This window comes from Lingula anatina, chromosome 2, assembly GCF_051362555.1.
Source record: "Lingula anatina isolate TDL-2025a chromosome 2, LinAna3.0, whole genome shotgun sequence".
In the NCBI taxonomy this organism is placed as follows: Eukaryota; Metazoa; Brachiopoda; class Lingulata; order Lingulida; family Lingulidae; genus Lingula; species Lingula anatina.
In genome coordinates, this window is record NC_141768.1 from 19,701,410 (window position 1) to 19,714,349 (window position 12,940).

Consider the following 12,940-nt stretch of genomic DNA (forward strand, 5'->3'; position numbering starts at 1 on the left):
TTCTAAAATAAGCTGTTATTATAAAGCCTTTTGCCTTTTCAGTTCATCTGCAGGTATTGATTATGTATCTCAACAATCCAGTAGCTAAATCACTGAATATACTAATCATTGTCATTGTCCACTCCTTAGGTGTAGCCCAGAGAAATGATGGCTGCACAGGAAGAATAGCCACCAGGCAGATCAGATCGCTAAAGTGGACAATCTGTTGCCTGTGCCCCATCCTGCAATTCCCCTTCCTAATGATAAATAAAGAATAAATTACATTTGATTCTTTCCATTTCAGTGAGCACTCCATCGTGGCCGCACGTGCCTCTGTGATGATCTATGATGATGCCAATAAGAAATGGGTTCCCAGTGGCATGTCACAAGGCATCTCCAAAGTCCATATATACCATCATCCTATCAACAATACATTCCGGGTGGTCGGCAGAAAGATGCAAGACCATGAGGTTTGTGTGCCAGTTTGTTTACTTGTTTAATTTGAGGGAGTTTTCACATGATGTGTTTACGTGTAGTCAGTGATTTTCTTTTTTTTTTTCTTTTTTTCTGCATTTGAGTTCTTTGACCTCTTTTGCAGTTTAAAGTCAGAGGTTATATTTACCATTTATAATATCAACTTAACTTCCATTTCTTACTCAGATGTTTTCGTTTTAGAACATCTATAGATAAGATACTGAGGTGTACAATGTTCTTATACCGTACATTCAGTAGAAAAGACAACAGACATTGTCACATGCCTAGATACATGCCCTCAAGACTACACATTTCAATCTATTCTCTTTTTCTAGGTGGTTATTAACTGTGCCATTCTAAAAGGTCTCAAATACAATCAAGCCACCCCCACGTTCCATCAATGGCGGGACAACAGACAGGTGTATGGCCTAAACTTTGCCAGCAAAGAAGATGCAGAGAACTTTGCACATGCAATGCTCACAGCTCTAGAGACAATGAACAGTAAGTGAAACTAAGAACATTTAATACAACTTGATCATTTAAACTTCAACACTGTGAACAACATTTTATTAGGTTTTTATAAGACAAAGTAAAAGCTAAAGAGCATCTCATCTTTAAACTATGAATTTTTTTTCACTTTAGATTCTCAAAAAGACAAAAAGATGGTATTCTGTGTTTCAATCACCTCTGAAATTGACAAGTTTGTCAATGGATTTTATAATTCATATTCATTATCATCGTTTCCATCTGTGTCCAGAACTTGATGTGTGCCTATTATGTTCCTCCATCTCATTATGTCTAGGGCATCTTTTGCAGGCTCATAGCCAGGGGGGTTCGGGGGGGGGGGGGGGGGGGGCTCTAACAAAAGGCTTTTTTGACAGAAAAAGGTCTGCTGTGGGTAAAATATGATCACGAGGGTTTCATGTTAAAAGGCCCGCTCTTTCAGAAAAAAAGTCTTTGAAATTACTAGCTATCGGCCTGCTTCACGCCCCCTCCGCTTCTAGGGCCACCTCTAGGACATTCTCCCTCAACCTGCCAGTTGTTCCAAACTTCCCTCACCCATTCCTTTGGCCTTCTCCTTCCTGACTCAGATGAGGAGTGGGTGAAAAATGTGGAACGGCTGAGAGGTGAAAATAAATACAGATAAGAAACTGTAGATAGTATTATTTAAGTTTAAATCTTGTTGGTTATTTAGTATATGTTCATTCTGTCAATTGTAGGTATACAGCGATCACAATACCAGGCTCCACAGGCACTACAAACACCACCCACAGCGTATCAGCAACCTCCGTCACAGTACATACAGAATGGTCCAGTAGACATGAACGAAGACAGGTAAGTTGATGCCTTATGGTCACATATTCTTTTTTGAAATGTAAAATTCAGAGCCTTTTAAGCGTATAAGACATTAATGTAACAAAAAGAAAAGATTTTTTGTGGAGTTTAAGCTTTTTTATTATTATGGAGGTATACCCTCTGCAAGACTGTTGAGAAAATTACAATCCTTTTTTGGAGTTCTAAATTTCCTGTATTTACTCTATCTACACAATAAGAGTTTTACAAATGGTGTATCTGAAGTTAGCGATAAAGTGAAAACTGTTTCAATTTTCATGAATTATAAATATTTGCTGTATAAATGTTTAAAGCTCATTTTGGGCTGTAAAATTGTGAAAGTGTGACATCATTGAAAATATGTCATGTCATGTGTGTGATGTCACCTGAAAAATAACAACACTAGCAGCATGTGACATTGTAAGGAGTGTGACATCATGAATGATTGTTATATAATGAAAAAAACTATGACATTATGTGGCATGTTCAACGTCATGAATATTGTGAGTCCCTATAAAGCGAGACACTGTGAAATACAGTATATTATGTGAGGCCTGGTACAATATGGTATAGTATGTAAAATGTGGTATATTGTGTGAAATGTGTGCCATTTGGTGAAAAAGAGACACCATGTGCACAGTGCTAGATGACATTTAGTGAATATTGACATGTAAAGGGCAGCAAGAGATTAAAGACTTTCATTACAGTATCAAGGTTCGTCTAAAACTAAGATCATATAGAAAGAAGCTGAATAGAGACAGGTGTAGACAAATTGAAGATTATGTTTGTTGTCATAAATATATTTTAAAAATATATTTTTCAATTTTGGGCCTTTTGGCAGTAAAATATTATTCTCCCTAGTGCAAATATTTTTTAGTATTATCAAAGTTGATAAAAATCCCTTCCCCCTGTCCTCAATTTTCTCACAACATAAAACTTTTAAGTACCCCAACTTCACTGATTATTTTTTATCAAAACAAAAACGCTTTCTTTGAGCTCTTGCTTCCTGTGAATGTAGATATGCAATTATACATCTTGAGTGGCATCCGCACAAGTCTTTCATTGTCTATGTGGTCCTGGGTAGGATGTAATATAACAGATTGAAAACTGTTCTGGTTTGAGCACACACTGCTGACTTCAAGCCAACTTTTGAAATTTTTTTCAAACCACAACTGCACCACACTGTGAGGAATTGGTCACTTGGTTAACAATCAGTCTTTGTTTTTTTCCTTTTTTTTTTAACGTCATTGTAGTAAACAAGGGAAGGGAAGTGTGTGGCATAAAGAGATAAAGGAAAACACTCTGAAATAGGTCATCAAATTAGAAAGAAAAAGGACTGTATTTGACAGACTAATGGCTTGTTGTACAGAAGTATTGATGTTATGTTAATACAATTTGTTGACTGGGTTTTGTGTCTGTGAAGTTTTTGCAGTGTAACTCAAACAGAGTACAGCCTGGGATAGCTTGTATGTTACTAGGATGCTCAAATTTACATCTTTCCGTGGCCAGTAAGTATATATGTAGATCAGTTTAACCAGGATATATGGGATGTATACAAAATGTCATCATATTTGCCTCAATGAGGTTTTGAGATTCTCTAGAATATTTTATTCTCTGAAGTATTAGACCATGGCTTGTTTGAACAAAAATGTTCTCAACATTAGAATAAGTGCTATCATAAGCGTTTCTATTGACAAGACATGTTAGCTGTTTACATTTACCTATTGGAAATGATGTGTTGTAAGCTTCTTGCAATAGATTCTTCAATTGCTTCATATAGACTCTAAAATTAAAGATGAAAATTTTGGGTCCTATTCAGATTTTAATAGTAGATAGATTTCTGCATATATTTTATTTTTTTCTAGGACCAACATAACTGCAGTAGATAAAAAGTGTATGTAGTACGCATATCTATTTTAAGAAGTGTCTAACTATTTTTAGACTGTACTGTTACCTTGCTTGTCACTCTTTGAAACAAGATTCAGGGAAGCAAAGTGGGATGCAGTTTGGTGGCATTTATACAAAAATATCAGAGATCCTGTTGTAGAACTCTTGATGTCTAAGGCAATTTTCATCAAAACATGAAGAAAATCTACCTCAGTCTTGGAATATATTACTTTGGTAAAAAAAAAAAGAGAGAGAGAGAGAGAAAATATAATGTACTTTTCACCATTTTTGAAACCCCCCCCCCTTCCCCTCAGCATTATGCATGGCATATTTACCATCTGTAGCTCGAGGATACCGAAGCAATATTGAATAATTAAAAGATAACAAAGAGTTACAGCATATCTTGTTCGGTCTTTTCACTTAAATAGTTTAGAGTGTAATTGGATGTTAACAAATAATGATTCCCAACTCAAAATATGAAATTTCTGTTTTGTGCCTTGTTCATTTATAATACTTGAGATGCATAAAAAATTGACAAGTCCTAGTAAAGAAAAGAGATGTTTAGTAACATTACCTTAAACTGTTTCTCCTTGTTGACATATATTAAGTGACAAGATATTTCACTTGCAATTGGAAGTGTAAAGGTGAGGCATTCTTAGCATTTTATCCTCAGATGATGTCAGAAAATTGAAAGCATAACGGAAAAAGGGCCAGGCACATTCATAAATAATTGAGTTTCCTGAAGTTAAACCTCACAGCTATTTTTGGAAGGTACCTAAGTGGGAACTCAGTGATTGAACACAAAAAGAGAGTCGCTAGCAAACTATTTAGTCATTTCCAGGTAGCTATTTTAGAGACTGTCATGGAAAAAAGACTGCCATGTTGCAGATGAGGATTTATTTTACAAGATCCTACTTGTATCAGGGTTAGAAGTTCAGCGACCAAAAACATTGGGGATTTGATAAAAATCAATCGTAAAAGAACTCTTGGGAGACGTGGAAGAAGTGCATTGCACTTGATGTAAAAAGTCTGAGACAAAAGCAGGATTTGTTGCGGATTAAACATCTGAGAACAAAACTGGTGCCAAGATGGCTTTTGTTGCAAAACATCAGATAACGTAAGTGATTCAGTGTGAGCGCTACAACAGAATGAATGGGAATAAGTGGTACCTCGTGTCTGTTTCACACTAAATAACATATGAATAAGTTTCTTGCGATCTACTGAATAAGTCAAAATTGGTGCAAATGAACGTTCAGCATTGTATTTGTGAAACACGTACCCCCTTCAGCTGAAATCACTGGTCAGGAGTACTTTTTTTTTTTTACTTTGAGGAAAAATTATCTTTGAACACCTTCAAAGAGCACTGGAGGTGCAAAGAACCCTAGGATTAAATGAGTACATTAGTCTTACTATATATTTGGAAGGAAGATGAAGTGTTTTCTCTTGGCTTGAATCAGATGTAACCATCACTATCATGATTACCCTTACAAAGTGAAAGTGAACTTGGCATATTCAAATGTCAGGAAGGTAACTACGTCATTTGATATAATTAACTCAAGGCATCTCTTTAAAGCTTTTTTTCCTGATGTAGCAAATTGGAAATTGTTAGGAGAAATAATTGTTAAGCTGGTGTTTTTATGTGAAACATTACAAATTTTGACTCGAGAGAAATAACTTTGTCAGGTATCAGCAAGATGTCATCAGCTATTATGTTTTCTGTTCATAAGCTGTAGATATGGTAAAATGCCCAGCAGCAGAACTGTGTAGGTATCCTATTTTGACCTCTGATGATTTTCTCACACCCTTTTGATATAATTATTGGCACCTTTTAACATTAGAACTAGCCACAGGTGACCAAACAGCAGTGCATCATTTGCTTCATATGACAGGTAGTTAAGAAAATATTGTACACCTGCCACAGTAATGCAATTCTTTGGAAAGCAAAATTAATATTTGTAGAATTTAATTTAAGAATCTTCAGCAAGACCTAAAACAATACACATGGTTTTTCATTTACTATATTTAAATAATCCTGCCGATTTTCACTAGAAGCAATATGAGATACTTAGAACAATATGAGACTCTGTTTCATTTTCCCATGGCCTGAAGCTGTTCCATGTCCTTGTCTTTATAGAAAATTCTAACTGAAGATGCATTTCTTCATTTGTGTCTGTCACTGGAGTATGTTCTGAAAGAAACAGCAGGGGAGTGTATGGTTTGATCATGCATGAAAGTGAAGAGGCCAGGGCTATTTCGTCGTGTTTTCATCATTTGAATAATTACTCACTGATAAAGCCCAGCAATATTGCTGGTTTCTCTTATCGTTATATTGCTGTTGCCAAGTGGTATGTACATTCATATTGTTACATATATTCTGGGTGCTATTAATGTTTTTTTAACCACTTCATTATAGAGAATATGTTTTAAAAACTTCATGTGCAGTAAATGGGTTTATTTCTTTGTATTCCAGGCTTTCTTCAGGCCCCAGAGATGATTTTACTAAAACACATCAGCGAAGAACTTCTCAAGGCAATCGAGACATAGGTAAGCTGAACAGTCTGACAACTTAAACAAAACACAAGAAGCTCTGTTATCCAATAACACTTAGAATTTCTAAGAAAAAAATAAATAAAATGAAGGCTGTTCTATGATACACTGGAATGTCAATAGTTTGCCAGTAATATTTATTTTTGAGGAGAAAGTTTTGTAGATATGATTTATTTCAAAGCAAGGAATTGTTACTGGGGATTCTTGTCCATATTTAACAGTGAATATAGGGGATCCCATGTTTAAGAGGATTATTCTTGTTTTTAGCTATCTGCTTTGTATAAAAGTTCTGAAATTTTGTGGCCAAAAACATGTAAAGCAAAACTTGTATTCAGTATCTATTTAAAAATTCCCAGAATCCAAGCGAAAGCTTAACTTCATGAGTGATTATTCAAAGACATGGAATGCAAGGGATATGTCATTAATTACATCTTCTATAGAGAGAATTAGAGAATCTTCAAGAAATCTTAGAATTCCTCATAAAAAATTGTTGGCAAGTAGGGCTTTGAATGGCATACCTATGGTTTAATGTTTACTCTGAGGCAGAGGGGAAATTAGTTGATTTCATTCCTAGCTCTGACGTATGCTTCACCTTTGCTACTGTGGTCACAGCAAACTGATTAGTGAATACCAAAAGAAGCAAGAGAAGCAGCTGTTTATCTTGGCAAGGGGTTCCCCAGTGCTCCTCTATACACATAAAAGGAGGAAAGGCGGAGAAAAGGCATTCCCACATACCTCACACGTATTAATAGAACATGATTCACATTTGCTATGACGTACTGAAAAATCTCCCCTATACACACATATATAAACACACTGTGCAGAGCTTGATCAGATATTTCAGTAAATAGAACTCTGGATTAAATTGTGTTTTGTTGCTGTGAACAGTATGGCAGTTAAAGTTGCAAAAATGACCCTACACATGGGAGGTAAAAGTCAATTTTGTTTTTCTGTCTATTTTATTTATTTTTATTTATTTATTTATTTTTTTTTAGATATTTATATATGTATGTGGTTTACATACGATGTTTTGAAATATGTTTAATATAATTTTTCTCTTTCTTCCTGACCTGCACAATAAATCATAATTATCTTTTAATAAGCACAATTACACAGTTCTTGTTCTTTCTCTAGGCAATTCATATATGGGTGGTTACCAGCAGGACAGGGCACCCACCACTATGGTACCACAGGCTCCCCCGGCTCCTCCAGCACCCCCAGCACCACCCATGGGAGGACCACCTCAACCACCACCACCAGCACCAGCCCAAACAATGCCACCGGCAGCACCACCTGCACCCCCAGCACCACCAGCACCACCGGCACCCCCTGCACCACCAGCACCGTCTGGTGGTGGGGCACCCCCACCTCCACCCCCACCCCCTCCTCCGGGCGGAGCTGGTGGAGGAGGCGAGAAAAGTGATGCAAATGTTGGTGGGCTGGCTGCCGCTCTGCAAGCAGCCAAACTTAAGAAAGTCCAGAAGGTCAGTAAATTTGAACTGAATGCTTTTTATTGGAGATTTGGCTTGATGAAAACAGATACAAAGGATCACATGATTACATTTAACATGGTTATGCTTTTAATGCAGTGGCATTCATTCAATATTATATTCCTGCAAACTGTTAGCACTAATCCAAACTCAATAAAGAAGCAAGATTTTTTTAAGTAAGTAGTAGATAAAAAGTAGTAACAAGAGATGTTGTTTTATTGACGATTGTCTTTCAGAAGATGGTTATACTGAAAACGTAAAGTCTGCTGATATTTTGTATTTTAGGCAGAGGAAGGAGGAGGAGGTGCAGGGGACCGTGTCAGCACATTGAGTGGTGGCAGCACTGGCGGAGGAGCCATGGACATGATGGCAGAAATGAACAAAAAATTAGCTGCTAGAAGAGCAAAGGCAGAAGGCAGACAAGTTTCAGTAAGTCGGAATAAAGAAAATTGTAAAAACCTGTTATGTTTTAATATCTTAAGTTACTACCAAAAGATATTGTCATTAAAGAAATTATAAGATTAAAGTGATAATTTTTCTATATTTTTCACCAACATGTTGTAAAGCACACTCAGTTAAACTATTGAAGAAATGAAAACTTGCAACTTGATTATAGACACTTACCTAAGCTCTCTTGACTTCTGTTCTGTAGGAAGATAATTCCACAAGTAGCGCCAGCAGTGCACCCCCAATACCAGCAGTTTCATCTTCACCAAATATTGGGGAAATCAAGAGAAAAATGTCACTGAGTTCATCAAATGGCAATGGTCACAAAACAGTAGAAGTGAATGGTTCAGAGTCGCCCAAACTTGGTCGAAGGTAAATAATATTTCTCAAAACCAATAGGAAAAAAAACGTTGGATATAAATATGGTTAGTACTCAATATGTATTAACAAAATAATTTATAATGCACAAGGTATTAATCAGGAAAAATCTTGAAATTGAAATATTAGAAAAATTTATTAAGTAATTAACAAACCTAATTTAGAGTATTGGAAAATATTACATGAATCACAGGAAGTGTGAATAGACATCAGGCAAATTATGTCAACCTACCTACATAATATTTATCTTATTTTGTCCATGTCCACATTTAGATAGTATTGAAGGTTAAAGGCATTTAAATGAGCATTGGACCTTTATATTGCAAGAATTCAATTTATATTGAAATTTCCCTTAATTACCAAGGATACCTAATCTAAAAAGGCCATGTGTAAGATAACTGTACACAGCTCACATGTTTTACAAAGTTTATTATTATTATTATTATTATTATTATTATTATTATTATTATTATTATTATTATTATTATTGTAACCCTACACATATTTCTGATCCAAAATTTGTTTGAGTCGTATGTTTTTAGTTTTTGAGTCACTCTCGTTAACGGAAATACAGACTGATAAATGTCGGTTGTGACAGTCAATAAAATGAAATAGATCAAGATTTCTCAAAGGTTTTGGAAAGAATCACATGCCTTTAAAAATTTCTCTCAGCATATGAAGTAAAGTTACTTTTGTACTGCATAATACCTAGATAGATACAAGCCATTCTTATTTGAAGGACACAAAGACTTTAACTAAAATTATTTATTGATGTATTCTAATTTATTCCTGCAGGTGGTTGGCTGACAGTGTTGCTAATGGGACGTCTAGAAGCAGTGACGATGCAGGTATCAGCAGCTCAAATATGGAAGCTTTCAAACAAGAAATCTTGGATGAAATGAGGAAAGAAATACAGAAAGCCAAACAGGAGATAATTGAAGGTACTTGATTGCCGTGAATTTCAGAAAAATAAAAGTAGTCAAAGTCAAATCTGTAGCCTGCAAAACTTGACACCCAATAATTTTTTTTTAGCTAAGTTAACAGAAACATCAATATTAATGAACTTTTATAACCAATAGCCTATTTCTTCTATGAAACATACACAATTGTTTTTTAATTTCAGCAATAAGGCAAGAATTGAACAGACGATAAATCTCTATACACAGTGTGATGAACAACAAGACCATTATACAGGTGCTGCCACAAGGAGGAAGGAGACATCCTTTTAACATGGCTGTATTTTATAGGAGCCCTCTCTTCTTGAAAGCTTCATATCTGTATTATGGGTTATCATTTAAAAAAGCAGAGGTCCTTAAAGCAGTATCTGCTGATATAAAAACGCCAGGACCAGAAGGTTTTGACCGTCATGAAATCTCTTTGGACTGGACTCAGTTACGTTCCCCATGCCACTGAAGCACCCAGTTGTAAAGCCCATTTGAATCTTTCATTTTACTTGTCAGAAGTTATAAGCTGCTAAAGCTTGGGAACTTGGCAAAAAGATTATTATATCATGTAGCTTTTCGCTGCTTTGCACTTACATATATTCAAGACATATGGAAGAAAGAATTTGTGAGCTTACAAGGTTTTCTGCACTTGAGGACATCTCCATATTGCACCAGTATTAATTAAGCAATTAAAGCAAATACATGGATATGCCTTTGGGTGAAGATATTAGCAGCTATTGCCAATTGGTCAATTAATGGTATACTAGCTTCTGAAATGCCAATGCATAGTATAAAAATAAGGTTTCCTTTTTATATCCAATATATAATTCCTTACAATTCAGTTGTTGGAGAATTCCATTATAGTGTCTTGTTTTTAAGACTTAACTTTTTTATTGTGGAGGAAGTATACATCATTCCAAAAAAGGAGACCAAAAGTAAGGCGGGAATCTTACAAAAATAAAGTATTGTTGATTGTATGTGAAGAAAGCTATTGGTCGCACATGTTTTGAAAATCCTTATTGTGTAACAATAGGGATAGGAACCAAACGTCTTGACAGAAGATGTGCAAAGAATCCAGAATCTGGATAAGATGGGACATGAGTACAAAACTGTCACAAGTTTGACCAAGTTTTATTCAATGAATACTGGTGCATTGTCATGTTCCAGAATATTAATTGTATTGGAGCCATGAAATGGCCACCACGTGTGTATATAAATAATGCATGTAAATTGTGAAGGATATAAAGTAATTAATACTTTTTTCTGTTCTGTATGTAAAATTTCTTCAACATTCAGTGTCCACTTGCCTACTACAGGGCTGATCAACTTTTACTAACTATCTGCATTTTTAGGTAGTATAGCTAGCTTTCCCAGGGGCATTGCTTTTTAAAAGTCTGTTTTTAATTTGCATATGTACCATTTCAGTTAAATCACACCAGGCATTAAACTATGCAAATGGTAGTGAAAGAAGAGTTACTTTCAGTACAGATGAAATGCTCATGTCTTCCCTTAAAATCAGAACATTTTGGACGAGATCGGTCTTTCAGTTGACATATGAAAAATTTACTATTATATATACGAGTTTGTAAATGTTGGCAATCGTTCTACCAGAAGGTAGGTTTTGAAAGATACGAAAAGTCTGGAGGCAAGAGTATGGATCTGTATATATAAAAACCTCGAGTTAATAATTGTGTTTGTTGATGTAATCATTACATTAATTTGAGGGTCCTTTGTAACCATGTAATATTTATGATGATGTAGTGATTGGTTTAATATAATGTTTAGAGGCAATCTGAATTTCATTCCAAGACTTTAAGACACCAATTAATATTATTGCTTGCCTGATATTTTTCATAACAACCACAAACTCACTTGTCCTTTTATACACGGATCTGTGAATTATCAGAAAATAAAGAAACAAGGAAATTATTTTTAGTTTCATTGCTAGGTATATTTCTTGATATTGTTTTGTTAAGTTCATCTATGGTATTTCTGTGGCAACAAAAGGGTAATAGACTTGGCATTTTTAGCAAAATTAAAACTAAACAAAAAACTATATTTGAGATTACATGAGATGCACAGGTGCACAATGACTGAGTGCCTTTGCTATGGGTGTCCTAGTCAGTGAAAGTAAATGCTGTAAAGAAGGTATAGATTACTACTTACTTTATACAGACTGAGTGCAATACGTCACCAATTGATTTATGTGATTAAAATGTTCAATAGTAACTGCATGGAATGTAAGGTACCACAAGGTAATTCAAAGGCTATTTGCAACAGTGGTTTGTTGCCAAATTTAGTCTCTTGTGTCATTTGTGGATATTGGAAGAAATTTAATTGTTACATTTAGAAAATGGAATATGCAACAGAGTTGCATCATTACTGAATAGATGATGATTTGGTAAGGTTATTGGAGTAGAAGAGTATAGCATTGATGTGCAGTAAAGGATAATTTCATGAAGAGCATGGAAAAATGAAAAGACTTCAAAATCATAGATGTTTTGGATGTGAGAGAGTATTGTCTTCAAATAAAAAAAAATCTCTGAAATGTGAATGTAGTGACTTTGTATAAATGTCATCTTAAGTCACCTGTAGAATAGAAGAATGATTTGTCTATTTAAGAATATTTGTTTTCTTTGTTCACTTGTTTTATATGTAATGATTGCTGAATAATTGTTTCAACTAGAGATACAGAAAGAAAGACTTTAAAAAAAAGTTAAGTCATAAATGCATTCAGTCAAAATTCGGATTAAGCATTTTCCAAAACATTAACCTGTTTTTGAGGAACCTTGCTATTCTGTTTATAATTTCTGTTCATAATTTTGATATGGTATCCACAATATCAATTATAAATATATATATACATATGTATGCCTTTTACCTTAATCATGTAAAAAGAAACCAATAAAGGTAGCCAAAATTACTTACTATTTATTGCTTTACATTTGAATTGCTATGTAAATAGATGAGGTTATTTAAGGTTATTGATAGGTTATTTTAACCTCTGAAATTATGTCAAATATAATGGTTCTTCCAACTCTAGAAAAAATTACCTCTTGTTATTGCTGTTGCACTGCTGGAACTTGATGCATGGATTTGAAAGGAACAAAAGCAACAATATTTTGGAGAACTTTTCAGTTTTTTAAAATAGGATCTTAAGATGAAGGAAGGGGGGTATTTTCATATTATCACCTGCAGACAACTGCAGGGGCTCTGTATTAACAAAAACCCTGCCGTGCCTGAAACCACAAAAGCCTCTGAAATTTTGTTGGCTACACAGGCCTCAGGATTGGGATAGGTTTGATTTCTCAGTTGTGTCAGTTTGATTGCCTGCCATCTTTAGCTGAAGTATTATTTATCCTTGCTCTTTGAACTAGCAGATGTTTGGCATCAATGTCCATGAAAAAAATCTATCTGGGTAACAATAACCGTGCTCTGGATTATACATGTAGCCCAAGAGGG

The 12,940-nt window shown here is 34.9% G+C and overlaps 1 protein-coding gene across 6 annotated transcripts in view; it reads left to right on the top strand.

Moving 5' to 3' along the window:
• The window catches only part of LOC106169606 (uncharacterized), a 28,054-nt gene extending 15,653 nt beyond the window's left edge, over window positions 1–12,401 (top strand). For all 6 annotated transcript variants that reach the window (XM_013549116.2, XM_013549111.3, XM_013549110.2 and 3 more), the window contains exons 2-10: window positions 284–449; window positions 789–954; window positions 1,674–1,788; window positions 6,143–6,216; window positions 7,354–7,703; window positions 7,995–8,138; window positions 8,362–8,528; window positions 9,330–9,475; window positions 9,658–12,401. In XM_013549116.2, coding sequence (XP_013404570.2) covers window positions 284–449; window positions 789–954; window positions 1,674–1,788; window positions 6,143–6,216; window positions 7,354–7,703; window positions 7,995–8,138; window positions 8,362–8,528; window positions 9,330–9,475; window positions 9,658–9,686 — 1,357 coding nt within the window. In that variant the 3' untranslated portion in view covers window positions 9,687–12,401. The remainder of the gene's footprint in view (window positions 1–283; window positions 450–788; window positions 955–1,673; window positions 1,789–6,142; window positions 6,217–7,353; window positions 7,704–7,994; window positions 8,139–8,361; window positions 8,529–9,329; window positions 9,476–9,657) is intronic.
• Window positions 12,402–12,940: the final 539 nt, after the last annotated feature.